The 19,741-nt window shown below is 39.2% G+C and overlaps 1 protein-coding gene across 3 annotated transcripts in view; it reads left to right on the top strand.

The window, feature by feature from the left end:
- Window positions 1–19,741, top strand: part of NOX4 (NADPH oxidase 4) — a 106,901-nt gene that overhangs the window by 47,644 nt on the left and 39,516 nt on the right. For all 3 annotated transcript variants that reach the window (XM_074861057.1, XM_074861058.1, XM_074861059.1), the window contains one exon: window positions 1,740–1,800. In XM_074861057.1, the coding sequence (XP_074717158.1) occupies window positions 1,740–1,800 (61 nt within the window). The remainder of the gene's footprint in view (window positions 1–1,739; window positions 1,801–19,741) is intronic.

Genomic DNA, 19,741 nt, shown 5'->3' on the forward strand with positions numbered 1-19,741 from the left:
TGTGCTGACCTGGGACTGTACATAGTTGGACTAAGAAAATCACTCAACCTCCTGTGAGAGAGTGCCCTGGGACAGCCAAGACTGAAAAATAAACTCTGCCAAAGGCTCTTACAGAAGCCCCCAGAACAAATCTTTTTGCTGCCAGTATGCAACTTTCTAGCTGAGAGGCTGCTTACCTACTTTTACATGGAGAATTGGTCTTGATATTTTTCTTGAAAGATTGCAACTAGCCACAGCAAATACTGGCCTCATTGTGTGAGGTTTGCCTGCATCTCTCCCTTGATGCCCTTTTTTTTGAAGGCTAAGACTTGCTGAAACAATTCTGACTTTAAGTTTCTGTACCAAATTTTTATTGGAAAACTTGAAAGATGACAAAAAATTAAAGTCTGTGTAGTAATCAGTAATCTTAACAAGAATGGTCTTCAGGAAAGAAGTCACTTCAGGAAAATGAAGTGACCAGCCGGGACATTCTATTCCCTGTTTTAGGTTTGCCAAGATGCAGAGAGTACTAGCCTTTTATCTGTGCCTGCTGATAGGAACTGATCCTCAGCCCTGAGGCCAGTGGTTTCCCACTCCACAACAGATTATCTTAGAATGCTAATGGCAATGGTCCAGGACAGAGCCAAGAAGTGTCCTCACAAGTGTGGTGGGTGATTGAGTATTGGGTGCTTGGATTCACTACCCAGGACTCTTTTATTTATAATATAAATGTGTTCCTTGAATTTAAACCCACTCCTCAAAATTCATATTTGTCGATAGCAATAGAAAAGAAAAAAAGATAGGAGTGTCATCCGTTGGGTGTTGGATTCATGACGGAGCTTGGATCAACCATTACAGGTTCTAAGAAAGGCATCAAAACTTAGTAGTGGTATCTTCTATCAGAAAGAAATCAGTGGTGTTGGTTTGTAGAAGGAAGGTGAAGCATCTTTTCTTGAGGAATAGTTGCTTGTCCTATTTATGTATTAAAGCCGTTCAGACGGTGTATTTGAAATCTCCCTGTAGTTAACAAGGAATGAAACTGAGGGGACTCCTTAGACCTTTGACGTGGCTTGACTGGAGGTTTTTAGATACCATGCTGTGGATAAGACTGTAAATAATACCATTCCTGTGTTGATAGTCACACATAAGTAGCCCCGAGGTGAGGGCATAGGTGAAGAGTGAGAGAATGGTGTCTGCAAAGTGATTTTTATGATGTGCCATGCAATCTGGTGTTTTTCCTTTACAAACTTTAAGCTCTTGTGAAGTGCAGCAAAATCTCAGTTTCCCTTTAGAAGAAAGCGTCAGTTGTGTGAGAATGATCAGCTTGAAGATGTGTGCCCTGACATTCAAGATCCAGAACTCTCTTAAATGCCTTGATTTAGGAGTGATGGAGCAGTTCCTGATTTTAAATGATAAGTGTCAATAGTAGAGGGAGTATTTCTGTACTGTTGTATTCTCAGTTGATATCATTGCTGAGTAATGCTTAGTGAAGTGGCTGTTCCAAATCACAGCCCCAGACAAACCCATGCCAACCTCCTATGTGACCAGAAGAAAGGGTTAAGACTGAGTGGAGACTAGCCATGCTCGGCTTTGTGAACTGTACTGTTGCTAGATTTGCTTTTTAAAAGGTATAGCTGCTGCTATGGCTGCTCAGGAATGACCTATTTACTCCAGATTCTGTCTTAACAACTGTACTTGGAATGCATTTTGTTATTTTCTTGGTACTCAGAAGCAGTCTTTAATATATTTAATATTTTTAGTGCCCTACAGATACCAAAGCAACGTTTGGGGTCCACCTTAAAGTAGTAGGAGACTGGACAGGTATGTAGAAAAACACTTCCTTTCTAGAGGCAAATACTTTTACTTGAACTGTTAACCCTTTCTGTCTTCAGCATGATTGTACCTTGATTGTGATGTATTCTCACTAGAAAGTGTTCATGCTTGTTTTCCCAAAGTTGTTTTTATTTCATTTTTGATGCAACCCCTGCTTTATTCAGATGTACATTTCTTCAGATAACATGTTTTTCCAACTACTAACAGATCTTCTGATTGCAGTGGAATAATTTTCAGTGTTCCTCCGTTTCTGCCTCTTTCTCTTATTTTTCAGTGGCCTGCTGCCCCTGTGCAGTGCAGTGCCTCTGTGCATAGTAGTGTCTGCAGAAATGCTGAAATGTGCAGCTCCCAGATAAGCAGATTTTGATGCCAGCAGTTTGGATGTCTGCCAGGTTAATTAATGCCTACAGTACACTGAGATTACAGGTTGCTTTCATGTTCTTCCATGCTCTTCCATTGCTCTTTGAATGGCCTCCAGACCAGGGGTGTAAGCCAGGATTCCCCACAGAGGAGAATGGTAATTTGCTGCTCTCTGTGACAGTTTTATACTCAAGTGATAGGTGTCATTATTCCTTGGTGGCTGACTTTCTTCTTGCTTAGCATAGCATTTCCTTGTAATGAAGACAAATATACAACACTGTCATGTTCATTTCTTATGAAGAAATGTTTTCCATGTTAATTTGTATTCGCTGGTGTGTTTGTGGAACTGAGTCAAATGAGCTTGTCTCCCTAAAAGGGATTAGACCAATTCAGGGAGAGTAAATCCATCAATATCTGTTGAACTTGTTGATCTGGCTGCATGCTTGGCTGTGAAAGTGGCTGAAACTTTAATAGGCAAAGGTTGGAAGGACAATGCCTTATGCACGTAAGCTCCATAATCACCCTGATTTTCTGTTCTTGCTTGAAGTATGGGATATTGGCCCAACAGAGGCAGATTATGGGCCGAATTAGCCTCTGGTCTGCCCCAGTATGATGGCTCTTCTGTGGTTAAGCATCATTCCTACCTGGGAGAGAACAGTAGGCTATTGGGACAAGTGGGGTGGAGAAGTACTAGTTAAATGAGTTTTCAAAAAAAAAAGTGGGATCTTTGAAGTTTTCTTATTGCCTCTGTGGTGCGAATTGTTCTCTTTTAGCATTTAAATGTTATTCTCCCACTCAGTATCTATATTCTTCATTGCGAGGCAGGTCTGCCTAAGTGGGACTGTACGAGATTCAGGACACTGTCACATTACAGAGACCATTTGTTGAATTAGTTTTGCTAAACAGGGATATCTCTTCAGGGGTCAAATGTGCTGTCAAGAAGCAGGTGGTTTATCCAACCCTTTATGCTGCATCTATACCAATGAAGCCCCGTTCTCACTCAGTCCCTTAAACCCTGTGACAATTAATGGTCTCTAATCCACTGACTGTTTGAGGAAGGGTTATTATATTTGCCACGTTCCTTATAATCTTTCTTAAGCATGCTCTAATGGCTGCTTTTGCAGGCAGGATATTGGGTTGGAGGAGTTTTTATGCGACATACTGTCATTTGAGCTCTTCTCGTGACCTGTTCTCTCAGCCTTTCTCCTATTTATTCAAATTCTCTTTTGTATCACATTTTCACATTCCTGACAGTTTATGCCTGACACCAAAGAGAGTTAACAATTTATTTCAGAGAACCCAATTACAAGCCTAAATTAAGAGGATGCAACAAGAGTGCAGATATGCTGTGAAATGCAGAGAAGAATCAGTTAGTTTGAGACATGTCTCCTCTCACTGGCTTCAGCTTCTGCTGCCTGCATTTGGAAGATGTGGTGAAAGAACAATTTCCTGCCATTAGCTGGAAGGACTTGAGGGGAGATACACACTGCTGGCAAACCAATTTTGCAAGTTATGTTTCGGGTCAAGACTCTGTCACTGAGTCTTATGTTTTGAAAATTTAATAGAATGCCTTGTGGCCTTAGTGACTTTATTTAGTGGGTTGGGAAAGCAACTGCATGACAAGAGAAAAGATAAGGGGTAATAGAATTGTCAACTCCTGATGAGAAGTTGCTGTTAATGGAAAGTCATTTATTGCCCATATTCCAGTGCATATCATTTTAGATATCCAGCAGAAATAGCCACAAGAAGCAGCTTCTGGATAAGGCAGTCACTCTAGAAATAATTCTTTGCATAGGAGCAGATATTTAGTAGATTTTCAGGCAATACTGTTATTTGCTTTTTAAAGCAATGAGTTGAATAATGAAAACATAGGACAGAAAAACTAGGGAAGAGAGGAAGAAACCTCAGAAACAGTAGCTCTGAGACCTTTGCAAACCAAACAGTAATCCAGACCCGTAAGTGATGTATTTCTTGCTTCACTGAAATCAAATGGTGCTATCTGAGCTTAGAAGAGCTGAGAACCTGCCCTTCTCAGAAGTGGATTTGGATAAAAGTACAATATTCCCTGCCATTATGTAGGCAGCAGGATCCTTTAGATAAATTTCCAATACAAATCTGAGCTCTTTCATTTCTCATTTGTGTTATGGTGGTATTAGTAACTGTATTGTGCTTAGCTTTCATGTTCATCACAGAAAACAGAGGCACACAGGAACTGGTATTGCTGTAATGTGCCCTCAGATGCCTGTGTAGCAAGTATCTTCCCCTGAAATACTTCCCATGGCTCCCTTTGTAGACCTCTGACCTGTTTATGTGTCCAGTTTAGGATGGGAAGAGCCAGGCCCCATGCATGCCTTTTTCTCTTCATTCATTGTAAAGTGAACGTAGATAAATACATCACTGCCTCAGAGGTAGTTTAGTTGATTGACAATTGACAATTGTGATTTTTCCCACATAAAGGTTCCTAACATGGTTTTTCTATCTTTTGCCATGTGCACAGGGTATTGTGAATAGTGGAACAGCTATTATAGACCTCCCTAAAGAATGGTTTTGTGATAATGTAATTACTATCCTTGTGCTGACATGACTACTTAAGTCAGCACCTATTGTATTAAAAAAAGATTTTGTGGCATTGTGGTGGCTCGTACTATTGGTGCAATTATTTCGTCATATTACAGAGGTGGAACCTATGGCTGTAGACCACAGCTTAGTTAGCCCGTCAGTGCTTAGACACCCAAGTTACGATGGGTTTACAGTGGCTGATCTGTGGTAATTGCAAACACAGAGACCTGCAAGTTGGGTTAGCCCTGTTGCTGAGAGCTAAGTCAGTGTGTCTTCCTCGGAGGCTGCCTGACAGTTCTTGCAGCTGAGCTGGTGGATGGCAACTTTAAACTTTGCAGTAACACTGAAGTCCCTGCTCGTGCATGGATCAGAGCTGGGAGATCCATGGATTAGCTAATAAACTGATCTTATTACTAGCTTCACCTCTAAACACCTGTTTTGTTCTGCTTCTCTCATATCTCTGTGGTCACCTATTTCTCCTTCAGCTGTGAAAAAACTATTGGCTTAGTATTTACAAAAGGGTTTTTGAAAGTTCTTTTGTCCCACTTACTGTCTAGTTTGTCCTCAGCATTGTCATTTTTCAGCCTCGTGCTTCCTCTGTCCTTGCTGCTGCCTTGAGTACTGCTGCTTGTTTAGTTTTAAGGCTGACATTTTGTCTGGTACCTCCAGAGGGAAAAAGAGAGGCCACAGGCCATGCCTCTTGTCCAACCACTTGACAGCAGTGAAAAAAAAACACGGCAGTGTATCAAGACAATGTGTCTCATTCACTAGACAAACTTCAGGGTATGAGACATAAAGTGATATTGATGATGCTGAAAAAGCAGACTTCTGAAGCCATACAGCATGTTTTTATGGAAAACAAATACACAGCACTCAGAGGTGTTAAGGTGAACTGCATGCCTTAAGGCAATAAAACATTCCTGTTATTTTGCAGTGAGTTGCTGGTACAAATTGGTGTGGGACTGTGTTTAAAACACTGCTGCTGCTCTGTGCCCTGTTGTAATTTTTATCTTGTAGTGACATCATCCTTCTGTGTAGTTGCATATGATTCTAGAGATGTTCAAAGGCCTGTCCACCATTCTGAGCAGCATCGTATTTATTGTGGGGATGATCTAAGAGCACTTTTGTAGCACCCACTGAATCTCAGATTTCTGTCCTATAGGTTATTAAATGTCATGATAGCAGGAGGTATTGATGTGTGCAGGAACTCTCCAGCTAGAGCCAGAACAGACAGATCATAGGGTACTGATCTGCATCACCTTAGTAAATTCTAGGTGTCCTCAGAAAACACATATCTTTCTTTAATTCTTCCTGCTGGAGATGAGGATATACACGGTCACTAGGTCATTTAGGTACTGGCTATCTTATTTTGAATCTGAGGTGATATGATGTGAATTTTTGTCAGATGTTGTTATGGTCAATTTTTTTTGGAAGGTCCAAATTTGGAGCAGGAAGTTTCAGGAGAAAAAACATTTTTCAGTTAAAACCAACAGTTTTGCAGAACATGGCAAATGTATGAAAGCATAGATCTTGTTTAGTTCTCTATTGACTATAAACCTGAGACAGCAAAGAGACAAAAATTTTAAGGCAGTTTTTGGGATTTTGGAGGCTGACTAAGGATTTTTTGCATGCTCACCAGAAGAAAATAAACATACCATACTCTGAAGGAAAAATGATCTAAACTTGCTGGACTGGAAGCGTTTGTCAGATTGTTCCAGAGTATCTACGTGACCTTGTTAAGCCCTTGCAGCTCCCAGTTAGAGAATGCCTGAAGCATCCTAAGGCTTGCTGTGCATTGCTGTGCTTAGCTGGAATTTATCAGCAAGCATAGGAGCTAGCAAAGAAGCAATATTTTATTTTCAGTAACCCTAGGGACAGTTTTAGAGATATTGAAGTAGTGGATCATTCAGTCAGTATCTACTATATTCTTAGCAGATCTTGATTCAGACTGAAGGAATGTGTGAAGCAGATGACAAGAAGGAATAATAAGACTACAAAGTCTGCCCGCAGGATGTGACAAGGTTGTCCCAGGATCACTGTAACTGCTACTGAGTTTCTTTGAAAATACCTAGTCACTGGAACGGTTGGTCAGCTCTTTTGCTATCACTGCAAGCTCTGTTTGATTTGGGCCTTTTTCATTCCATAGTAACATGTATTTTGTTGTGTTTAGTTATTCCATGAGACTCCTGGCAGGGTGTAAAGGCGTTAATGACGTGGTATTGTCAGTTGTTCCAGCAAAATCAGTGTGTGGTTTTTGGAAGCAGAAGACAGAGATGGGATAGATGTTATTTTCCCCTGCTAGATTTTATGACTACCGATTCTTATATTGTCAGTGAATCCTACTTACACTTCTGAGGACGATATCAGAATTTAGTGCTAAACCAGTTTAATTGTGTTTCTTTTTATATAATTTAACATTAGAAATAAAAGTAATACTGTTACAATCCTAGGAGTTTAAAATACCTTAACAATATAATTAGCCAAAGTGTGCCATAAGGAATACTAGTTTTAGTCTTCATTGCCATTAAAGTTCATTAATTACTTTATTTATGACTGCAAACAAGCTCAATATAAGACAGGAATAAGATAACGGAGAAAAAGAACAGATTTAGTTTACTGGCTCAAAGCTGAAAACCTCTTTCCTCTAATTAAAGAATTAATGCTGAAGGTGAACACATCTGAATTTTTGGCTCCAGACCTGGATTGTTTTACATTATTTGAACTCCAGCTGACTTAGTACCGAAAAATGGTATAACTTGAGTCAACTCTGATTTCAACAGTTAATGAGTTTTACCTCTACAAGGAAAAAAGATTTTTAGGTGAGAAAGTTGCCTTGAAGGAAATTTTCTCCTACTTTGAAATCCTTTCTTCATGCATCCTGTTATTTATAAACTTCCACCTTTTTGCATATCCCAGTCTCTTTTTAATCATGTAATGATTATAGAAAATGACATGGCTGAATGATGTAAATTATTTTTATCCTTCGATATAATATGCACAGGATGTGTGAATGTTCCTGTAGTTAAGAACTGATCCAAGAATACAAGGTTGAAGGATTGCTTGCCGTGCCTCAGATGTTTTAACTACCCTTATGAACTACAGGAATGAAACCTGTGGAGCACATTAATGTGTAGCAGCTGATGGAATCTAAATGAGTATAGTGAAAATAAGCAAAAAGCTACTCTCTACTTGGAAAACAGAGTCACAAGATAGAAAAGCTCTAGGACGTGTATTTGAGTGGACTGCCAGGCAAATTTCTGGTTTTGTAATCTCTATTTATATGCTGTGTTTGTCTGTTTAAGAAGGCAAAGTTGCTGTTCTGGAGTTGCCTGTGTTTCACCATTTTTCTGTTAATCCTTGCTTAGGGAGGCAAATCTTTGCTTAGTTTCAGCATTTTTCTGTTAATCTTTGCTTAGGGATGCTTAGGGAAGTCCCATTCTTATGGTAGTTACTGTGCAGAGGTACACAGCTACTTCAAGCAGTGAATATAAAGTCTGGCTGGACTTGCTGATTCCTTTGTGTTATCACCTTTAACAAGCTCAGATGTGTAATGGTTTCTAGAGAAATGGGAGAGTTCACATCAAAATGCCAGCTCTTCATGCATGCCTGCACTTCCCTGAGGGCAATAGTGGGCTCCCCTAGATGCCACTCAAGTTTTGCTGAGGAATCCCTACCAAACATCATCTTGTTTTTTCCTGAGTTCATTGAAACTTCTCCCTCAGGGACAGCAGAGAAAAGCAGACACAATTCAGACTTGGAATTATGGGTTACCACAGTTTAACCAAAAATTGCTAGTTAAAATAACTTAAAAGTAGATTTGAAAGGTTTCTTTTTGGGATCCTTTTCTAACAGATTGTAAAAATGCTGTAGTTAATTAGGAAAAATATATTTCAAATTTGGAACATTAAAAAAAATAGGAAAAACTTCTGTGGGAACTGTTGATACTTGTAAACTGTATGATCAGAAAGGGCAGTTATCTTTATGCACTCCCAACTCCCACATGATGCTTTAGAATTTCTTAGAATAATTTCTGTACGGAAGTTAACTTAAGCCAAAACCAAAACTTGAGGTTGAAATAGTCTGCAGATTTTTCAGCTTCAACCTTTGGATGTCCGTGGGCTCTTTCTGTGTTGTTTGTGAAAATGAAGCTCAACGTTGTGATGACGTCATAATTTAGTAGTTTTTCCTGCTTGTTTTTCTTTTTTCTCCCTTTCCTACTTCATTTCAGGTCAAGAACCACCACTGGAAAAAGTGTGTGTATTTTAGTTGTTGCCTCTTTGTGTGCAAATACTTACAGAAAACGAGCATGGCACCTTTGAACCTTCTGTTTGGTTGATCTGTTGTACTAAGCTCAAGTTTTGAGACCTTGCATTTGTCTCTGCTTTCTGCACCCTTTCCACTTCTAATATTCCTTTTAAACACAGAAGTGGGCTTGCTTTTCAGTAGAGGTCTCATTGCTGATTTGAGCTGTGATATGATTTAAAGTGTAGCTCTCTTCCCATTAAGATCACTAGCAGTGATGGTTGCTGGGCTATTCAGAAGACTACCTATCATGCTACCTTGTATTGCTCCTTATTCCTTGGTCTCTCCTACCTGTCTGCTTATTTCTACAGGTGGCTTGTCTAGCCTCGGATTGGAAGGAAGAAGGGCTATCACTTGCTCAGAATTTGTTCTGTGCTCAGCAGTTAACTCTGTGGGAGTTAATTAAAACTCCCACAAAATTGCAGATGTCATCATGATCAAATAACATGGTCAAATGACATTTTCACCCTATTTACACAGCAAATATTGTATAGCTCCTTCTTGGCATGATATTAGCGCTGAAGTTCTAGTTAGGCTATCCCATCTCCTTTATTGCATTATTTTTCCTCCTTCATTCCATAAGTATATTTACCGCACTTTTCACCAGCTTCATGTCCTCAGCCCAAACTTCAGAATTCCTTGAAACAGCAACTGTCTGTTCCAAAATCTCTTTCTATTCCAAGATGCATTAAAATCAGTGCTGGCCTTGTTCATGTGAAGCAAATCCTCCACCCAAATTTTAGCATCAATTCCCTGCAGCCCCTTGCAACCCAGCTTTGCATTTATGTGCCACACACCTTCTTGTTGCTCCAGCCAGTCCTTTGAATTTTCTACATGCATTGTTTCTCCAATGCATCCAGCATTAGCTGGAGAATTTAGGTTTCACCATCGGGAAATATAGCCCGTCTGTGATCCAAGAATTTTTGAGGGGCATCTTGCAGCCATAGCTCTTCTCTGCCCCAGTCCTCCCCTGGAGATCTGTCTCATTAAATCATAAATATTATTAATAAAAGTCTGCCACCAACCAACTATATAGTTATCAACTGCAAAAATAAGATTCCTGCGAAAAAAATGGGTGTGTGACAGCCACAAAAGTGTTACTTCCTCCTTTAAAGAAACAAACCAGACTAAACCTCAGAACTTGCACTGAAAGCACCATGTCATGACAATGGGCCAACAGCAGGTTTCCACAACTTATCAAAATAAATATGTTGGTATCTGCTATAAACAGAAGAGTTTAATTTAAAATGTTTATGGCTATGCATTTTATATGAACTTAAACCACACACGAAACTACATGCTAATCGTAGCTCTGTACTGGACTATTTTGGTCCCATGCCTCAAAAAAGCGGATACCTCAGTGCAGAATACAGATGTGACGGGAAGTTCCTAATGGGAATGGAGTCAGACTGCAGTGCAATCCATTTTTTAATATAAAGTCATCCTTTTGTGACTGTCAGTCCACTAAATTAATTTGTAATTAAAATCCAATTTTTTTTCTTTTTATCAGGATTTGAAATTTCAAAAGGCAGTGAGGCAGAAATGCCTTAAATACTCTATAAAGTTTAATATACTGCAAGATAAATTAATTGCTGATACATCTGAATTTTGAGTGAAATTTGAAATGGCGGTTGCTACGTGCTGAACATGACATTTCTTAATGAGACAAATGACTCCATTATCTCGGTATTAACTAAAGAGCTGTGAGGAGAAACTGTAGGAGGGAATTCATAGGCTGGAAATCACTTTCCAAAATGTGAATGGGATTGCAGCCTTGCCCATTGTGGCACGTGAAGTAGTGTGTGCTGTGACGGCAATAAATGGCGCTTTGGTATGAAGTGCAGCAGCTGATGGGCAGGGTGCAGCATGTATTTTGTTTCACTGATATTATAACCCACAGTTCTGCAGCTCAGGCATGTTCTTGTTCTTCCTCTTTATTTAAAGTGCTTTTTGCTCAGAATGGGGATAAAGTGACAGAGCTTGTTTCAAAAAGGATATCATGATACTTCTTATTTATATAGTTTGTGACATTTGTAGCAGATTAGACCAAAGTACACTATAATGAAATAATATTCCATGAGAGGCAAGTTTTGTAAGGAGAGGTAATATCTTTTATTAGATCAGCTGAAACAGCCGGAAAAAAACAGGTTGTCTTTCAGGCATGCAGTGCCTTCAGCACGTTTGGCAAAGAGGCAGCAAAGTCAAAGCAAAGAACAGGGAATGAAATTACATTCCCTGTTACTTTTTAAAGCAATTTTTTCCTTGAGAAATATGAACAATAAAATTGCCTAGTAAATGAATAGAAGATGCCCACCCACTTTTTTTCTTAAAGTTGATTTGCCTTTTCCATGAGAAATATTATTTGTTTCTCAAAAAATTCATGTGGTCAAAAATACTGCCTGAAAATCAAAAATATCACCTGTAAATGCTCTCCCCATAGCCTCTTAGCATTTGTATGTATTCAGCTTTCTTTATCTTCTCTTGACTGGGTTCCCAGTTTAGGGTAGATTTTCTGTACTATGCAATGGTCTCCCTCTCTCCTGGAGAGAGAAAGCATTTGCATCATGGCAGATAGAGTCTAACTGGGGGTAGGGATGGGCACAGGAGAAAACTTCACTGTGACTTGCATGAAGTGCTGTATTTTATTTATATGTACATGCCCACACACATCCCTAAGCTTTCAGCATTTGGGTGTGTTTTTTGTATTTTTTTTTTCTCTTAAACTCGTAATATCCTATCTAAACAACAGTTTGATTGGGAATGTTCATCCATCTATAGAGAGTAAAATTTGGGTAATGCTTTACACAAAACATCACTGTGTTTTTAGTAATTTGAAGGACTCTGTTCTGTATGTAGAAGCTGATAAACAGTGGATGACTGCTTAGCTTTGTGACTTACCTGGAACCAGAAAATTGAATAAGAGACAATGCTTCTCTGCTGGGGAGAAGGCCTGGAAGGTCTGGGGATCCAAATAGGCACATTTGTGTTTTTGTGTGTGTTGACAAGGGGGGACTCAGTAGAGGGTGGCATTTATCAAGGGCTGTTGACATATTTTTCAGTGTTGAAGGGAGATTTTGAGGAGGGGAGGAGCTTCAGAGATTATTGGCTATTATGAGTTTTACTGAAATAGCTGCTGTGGTGATTTTACTGTACTGTCAGTGATAACTAGCACACCTACAGCCTCTGAGAAGCCTCCTTGTGTTATGTGAAATGAAAATAAATCAGTGGGCAGTTTGTGCTCTTCATCGCGATAAGCAGTTTTAAGGACTATCTCTTCCCATATTTAACATATTCCCTTATCCATTAAGCACACTGTAAGTGCCATTTCCTCAAGGAAAATGCCACAGACACCCACGCACATTTTCAAAGATGAAGCTGTGATGCTGTGCCGTGCTTTGCCAAGTGGCTGGTGCCAGCCTGACAGCACAGGGTTTTCCCTCAAGGAGTTCACTTACACTGTGTTAGCTGAGTGTCTCTTGAGCTTAGCCACGACTGGTTTGAAAAAGGAAACATTTATAATTAAAGGAAGACATTTTTATAACTTCTGTTATTTGATGTTTGCATTTTTTTAATGGGTTGAGGGGATTATGCTAATTGTGCCCCATTATTAACAAGCACATCAAATGAAATTTTCTCAGTGCAGTTTCCAAATAAAGCAGCTTTTCATTAATCCAAAAATTTGTTTAGAAATAATATTTCTTTAAAAGTCTCCCATACTTCTCAACACATATGTTCCAGCATGTGCCATTTCCGCATGAAGAGGTTTTTATCATTTCTGTGCCGTTTTGTATTGCTGAATTCGTGATGGTACATCGATGCATTGCTATATGCCAGGTCATGACTGGTAACTAAAAGAATCAAAAGATATTTATTTAATGACAGCTTATAGTTAAAGAATTGGTAAAATTACTTTTTCAGGAAAGTACATGTCAAACCATTTCCTTAAAATGATGTGAGGAGCTGTGTGATCTAAATCTTGTTAAACCACTGGTTCTTTGTTCTAGAAAATAGTTATCAAGGTAGTATTACATAATAACATTTTCAAGCTTTCCTCTCCCATTCAAGGCTGGAAATAATTCTGTTGACTTGAGTAGTAACAGACTTTGTCAGGTAAAAATATGCCTATTCAGTATTTCATTACATTCATAACATCATGATAGCTGAAAGATGGGGACAACAATCTGGTAGAAAATCCTGCAGCATATTTTAAGGAGACTCTACACAAGAGCTAGTGCTAAGTCAGCAATTATATGTAATTTTAAGAAATTATTAATTAAGAGTAAATGAAAACTACGAGACTAGGTTATATATAGTAGTTTATATTCAGAAAGTGTGCTGGCTTAAGTTCTCAAGAATGACTTGTCTAATTCACATGTAAGAAGAAATAACAGAATTGCTCACAGCAGGGTGAAATTAAACCAAACTTTTTATACATTTCCTGATAACTTGTGTGCATTATGTTTTATCACCTATCCAAAAAAAAAAAGAGAAAAACAATGTCCAATGGCTCATTTCATTTGCCAGTCATTCAAATGATTTCCTGCTAAGGTTTTGATATTGCCCTTTGAGAGATGTTATATGAAATGGAGCCTCAGATGTGATTAGATCTTTGGAAAAAACGTGCATTTCTTCTCAGTGGATCATCCCCAGTTGACTAGCAAAATTTATATAGAAAATAGGATCCAGCTGAGCTCTGATCACTTTATCCTGTATTATGCTTCAGTGCAACTGGTGCTAGGAGTGCTTTTAGAGAAGAACTTGTATGTGTTCTCTGAAAGACACAGGCAGCTGAAAACACAGGAGAAATTATTTTTATATATACATGGAGTCCCTTAATACCCTATTTCTTTTGTTTCTTATTTGGAGCCTTGTTACTGTTATTTCTGGCATTTTAGTTTAGCTGAGTGGTTGGCTGGCCAGGCATTTTCCCCACAGGCTGTGTATCAGTGATGTTTGTCCCAGCACTGTCTCTAAGTAATCAGCCTGTTTCAGCTTTCAGCCTGACCTTCAACATAGACTCTGAGAACGATTTAGCACCTTCAATGTAGGTGTTCACACAGTTTAGCTGTGAGAAAGTAGAAATTATGCTTAATGATCTTACTAACATCAGTTAAGCCTCGGTGATTAGCAACATCATTCACAGCTGCAGTTGGTGGGAAGAGGGCTGCTCACTCTCGCCCCTACCTTGTATTACAAGGCAGGGAGTGAGGGTGCATTAACAAGGAAAATCCCGTTTGTTCTCATTTGCAAACTTTTTTCTTCAGCATTTTTCCTTTCCCTCTCATCCCTGCCCCGACTAAGAGAAACCAGCATCTAACGTGTCCAGCATGTACAAAGCCTATGGCAGGGCAGTGTCTTGACTGTACTGGGGACAGTTGCCTCCTAACCTGCTGTGTCCCTCTCAAACAGATGTGGGTTTGCAGTTTTATCCAAAGGTGGCAATCAATGGAAACAGCACAAAATATTGATACTCTTTTTTTTTTTTTTTTTTAATTATTTTTCCCATATGCTGACCTGCTGATTATATCAGTGTAATTTAGGGTGACTTTTAAGAAAGGAGTTGACACAAAGAACTGAGACATACTTAGCAGGGCTGTGTCTATGGGTCATCCTTTGCTAGGCCAGAATCTGCTAGTGCTTCCCTCCTGTTCTGTTGTAATGGAGTGGGAGTGCTTTGTACAAGACTGGCCTGTTGTGTGTTTTGGGTATGCAAAGCATTTTGTGCATCACCCACCTCAACAGTGGATGAAAAGAAAATAATCTTATCAGCCTTAAATTGCCCCTTATGTTGGACCAGGAAAGGTTCATTAGATCTTGAATCCAAGTCTCATGGCATGTAATCGTTCCCTCCAAAACCTTTTGTCCTATCTACTTTTACTTGGGAGGGAGTAAAGCTGGCTCTTCTCAGTGGAGGCAATGGGCACAAATTGAAATACAGGAAGTTCTTCTTAAATGTAAGGAAAATCTTTTCCACATTGTGAGGGTGGTCAGGCACAGGAACAGGTTGCTCAGAGAATCTCCCTCCTTGGAGATATTCAAAACCCGGCTGAACGTGGCCATGGGCAACCTGCTCTCACTGACCCTGCTCAGAGCAGGGGGGTTGGACTAGGCGATCTCCAGAGATCCCTTCTACCCTCAAATATTCTGTGATTCTGCAAATTTATTATATGGTAATTTTTTTACATATTCGAGTGTAATACCAAAGTGGTGCCTGTATTAGTAAGAGGGTGAAATGATCCCATGCTTACAGTCTAAGCTGACACCAAATGTGAATAGACAAAAGCCCAAGAATAAGTTCCCAGTGACTGGTGGTGGTTTTGTTATGATACAAAATTTTAGCCTTGGACGGGATTAATTCCATTATTTTGTGACTGCCATTTAAGTATGTTTAATGAAAAATTCTTGTAGCTTGTTCAAATGTATAAAATATGTTACACTTGCAAACCTATGTATAGACCTAGCTAAAAATACATAAAAGTGCATGTATGCATGTGGGTATGTACTGATGTTTGATAATTTGGCGACAAACTAATACACGTGTCTGGAGATGACGTGACTGTGACATCCCAAGAATAACACTTTGGAGTCATGATAATTATTTCCATGAAGACATCAGCTCAGTGCTCAGCAGCAATAAAGAGAAAAATTATTAGGAGGACAGTAGAAATAAAGCAGAGGATATAACTGTGCAGCTGGCTATTTCTGTGGTGCTCCCAGGCCTTGAATCCTGTGTGCAGGTCTGGTCCTCATCTCTCAGACAGGATACTAGACAGGGTTAAAGAGGGAATGACAAAGATGATGAAAAGCTTGGAAAAGCTTCCAAACATGGGACTACTGGGTATGTAGGGACTATTTAGTCTGGAAAAGAGATAATTTAGGGGAATATAGCAGTGGTCTACACAATCATGCATAACACTGGAACAGTGGGTAGGGCCTGACTATTCATGGTTTCTGCCAGTATCGGAACTTTTGGCCATCAGAGCAAACATAAGATGATGGATCTTCATGTAGTAGGTGAGACACAGGAACTCCTTGTCAGAGGATATGGGATAGATTAGGAAGTTTACATGGGAGACTGGACAAGTACTTTAAAGAAAAGTCAAGGCATTTCTTAATAGACAAACCACCTTAGACTCAGGAGGTCGACCGAGACAGAAGTGGTTGGGGGCTGGAAAGTGACAGCAGGAGAGTCTTGCCCTGTGCTGATTCTTCTGTACGTGTCTGGATGTGAACCAGGATGTTAGGGTAGGGGGCCCTTGGTGTGAATCAGTACAGCCTGACTAATTGTGCCTTTGCTCAGCTTTTTAGAGGCATACCCTCTGGAGATTTGCAGTGTTAGACACTATTGCAGTAATTGCACAGCTGGATAGTAGCTCCATGTCAGTGTTAAAATCCCATGTAGCTTTTGAAAAGTTGGGCTTTCTCTAGTTTCTGTATCAGATGACAAGTTACAAAGAGAATCAGTTGAATCCCCCTCTCACATAATTTGAGTCTTATTTTTGTGAAAGTAAGGACTTTTTAGATCAACCATTTTACCTTAAAGTCAAAGATAGGTATACTGATGCCTCATCATTTCTTCTGGCACGTTGTGAAAGAGGAAAGTACACCACTAGTGAAGAAAATGGTAGTTGAGCCTCCCTGCATTGTCTCATGGGGAGTTCAAACAAAGTATGGCTCTTCATGGCCAAAGGGAATGATTGTAGAACTCAGTGCTAATAAAATCTGCATAAATAACATTCGATTCAGAGCATGTATTTATAAAGGTATTTTTAAAGTTACTGTTCTGTGTTGTTTCTAAACCTTGTTTTACTGTTGCACTTTGTAAGTGTCGAATTGTGGAATGAACTCTATTGTCATGACAAAATAGTCTTCAAGTATAGTAAGTACCTCTGAGAAACAAAAAAAATCTTGATTAAGACATTGATTTTAAACTCCAGCGGTCTAGCTAATCCCCAGCTTTGCCAGGGAGTTGCTGTATAACTTACAGAAGGATTTCTAACTCACTATTGAGCATTGAGACTGCTTAATTTCAGTGTTGTGTCCACTTCTCTTCACTGGCTCTCTGGGGAATCCGGGTCTGGCAGCGTAGCTAATAGGCAGTCTGGGTCACTCACTGCTGTCTTGTCATACAAAATGCAGTCTAAATATGGTCCTCAGCATCTCTCTTCCCTGTTTTGAAACAAAGCAAGTGATGCTTTTTCCTTCCCATCATTCATCTTCCAACCTTTTAAGGTTTCTTGGACAAGAACTGCCTTTTACTCTGTTTCTTCATTGGCTGATAGATGGGTGTACCCACATAAATCATGCAATATGTGTGATTATAGTGTAAATGAGGGAGGTCTAGTTAGAAATAAATCTGTCCAAGCTGATTTTGACATAGTAGGTGGGACACTTTAAAGACATAAGAAAACACCTAGAGCTCCAGCAGGGAAAAGGATGTGATGATGCCAGAATCAGGGAAGGAAAATGATTTCCAGCTGGTAAGCACACAGCTAGAGAAAGAGGAGCTGACTACTTTTTAGGAAGCAAATGCAGGTTAGGAGGGAAGGCAGGATGTACAGACACTTTCTTCAAAGAAAGGAGGACTATTCTGCAGCTCCAGAGTGACTGGAAGGTTCACTGCTGATGTGTGTAATGATTAGTTGGTGTCCTTATTTTTTGCCCTCTGCTTAAATAAACTAAAATCCGGCAAAAAAAAATGTTGAACAGAGGGATGATCACTGTTTATTCACCTAGCTTAGAAAATGAAGAGACCAGTTGCCTTTCTATAAAAGCTTCTCTATTTCCCTTAAAGAAATATAAACAGCAAGGTTTTTTTATATAATTTTCAACTTTCTAGGTTTTTACTATCTTTTTTTTTTTTTAGTAGCTCTGTAAATGGTTGTCTCTAATTAGTGTTTCAGATGACTGATCAGGAGGGAAGGAAATAGTGGTGAAAAAACAGGAGAATTAAACTCCGTGAGGCTTAATGGACTGAGAATCATGGAGGTTCAAGATGGTGAAAAAGCCTGTCTCTTCGTATCAGCAAAATGCATTTGTTTCAGGGGAATTCCAAGACTTATGATGTAATAATTTTGGAACTTTTAGCTCATCAGCATTACTTCATCATTGTTTTCTTTCCTCCCCTTTTAATCTGATGGAGGATATTTGTAGCACTTCTTCAAGAGGAGAGAAGTGATATTTCCTTAACTTCAGAAACTTTGGCCATTAATAAGCCACGCCAAACTAAAGTATTGGACATTTCAGTTTTATGCAATCTTATTGCTCATCATAGTTTTGTAGCCCTTAACTGGCAAAGACTTCTTCCTAAATGCCTTTTCTTTTTACAAGGTAGTGAGGAACTACTTATGACAGCATTCCCAAATATACAGAGCATGAAAGTCAGATTAGTGGGTTTTAAAGGTTCTTTTAAACGCCTTTGGCAGTTTTAAGAAAGCTGGCAATTTTTATTTTTATTTTTTAATTATTGCAAGGTGATGAGGAGCTATTCATGGCATGGAAGGTTCTCCAGACCACTCCATTTTGCATAAAACTAGGCAGATTTTTTTAGTTTGAAATTGCAGGGCTTGAAAGAGTCTATGTGGTGATAGATGGAAATGAGATTCGTGTCTCAGTTAATGCAGAAGTGCTACAGGTAATTACAGAAACATGACTGCAAAATATCCAAATGCATGAGAGTGTCACTATGGACAGACTTTTTGGTAGACAGCTAGGCTTTTAGACCACAATGTTCTGTACTTTATAACCAGTGAGGCTATTCTGATCTCCCATTCTCTGGTTTCTAATCACATTTCTGTTTGTCCTTATGAACTCTGATTTAAAAAATAATCCATAAAATGGATATAAAAAATTCTTATCCCATAAAAACCAATTACCATCAGTTTTACAGTGTTCTTAATTGAGTTGATTCTGTGCAATTCTACCTGTTTCTATTAGAGATTCAGAGTGGTCTGAAGCTGATGGGTAAAAGGTGGTTGGGATAAACAAAACAAAATCTCAGACTTCAGTTATATACTGCTGTGGCCTCATAGGTACAGACCCATCAAACTCAGAAAGAGCAGGAATCTGATTTTTCAAGACCCTTGGAATTCAGCAGAGTGACTTTGCTGTTATTTTCTGTAAAGTATTTTGTAACAAGAAGGAGCAAGGAAAGAAGAACCACAAGACATGACATTTAAGGTCAAACCTGACCCAACTGCAGCGTGTGACTTTTGGCATCATCTTTGAAGTGCTAAAGCAGTAAGGGCTTCCGGGATGTGACAAAAACCAAGGCCAGTGCTGCTGTGCCACAGTGTCTCTGCAGAATGTGAATAGTAATGTGTTTTAATTCATAGGGACCTTCCATACAAATTATTTTTCTTTGCTTTGAGAGCCCCAGATATTAAAATGTTATAATAAAATTTCCCTTTGCCTTTCTTTCCATCTCTCTAATAGTGTATCCTGGAAAAAAGGAAACTTGACTGTGTAGCCAGTTTGAATGGGCTTCAGACCATACGCCCATTCTTGCTCACATTTTTCTGTCATTACCATTTACTTGCCATACTGAGCACAACCCCATTCTGCTTGAAAACAGCAATGACATGCATCTAAATATTTCAAAGGGAAAATTCCCCTTGAAATGCATCCTTCTGTCCTTGTAAATTGGTAACTGGTTTGTCATAACGGGTATCATAAAGATGTTAGTGGGCATTTATACTGAGATTCCAGT

This window comes from Strix uralensis, chromosome 2 (assembly GCF_047716275.1).
Source record: "Strix uralensis isolate ZFMK-TIS-50842 chromosome 2, bStrUra1, whole genome shotgun sequence".
NCBI lineage: Eukaryota > Metazoa > Chordata > Aves > Strigiformes > Strigidae > Strix > Strix uralensis.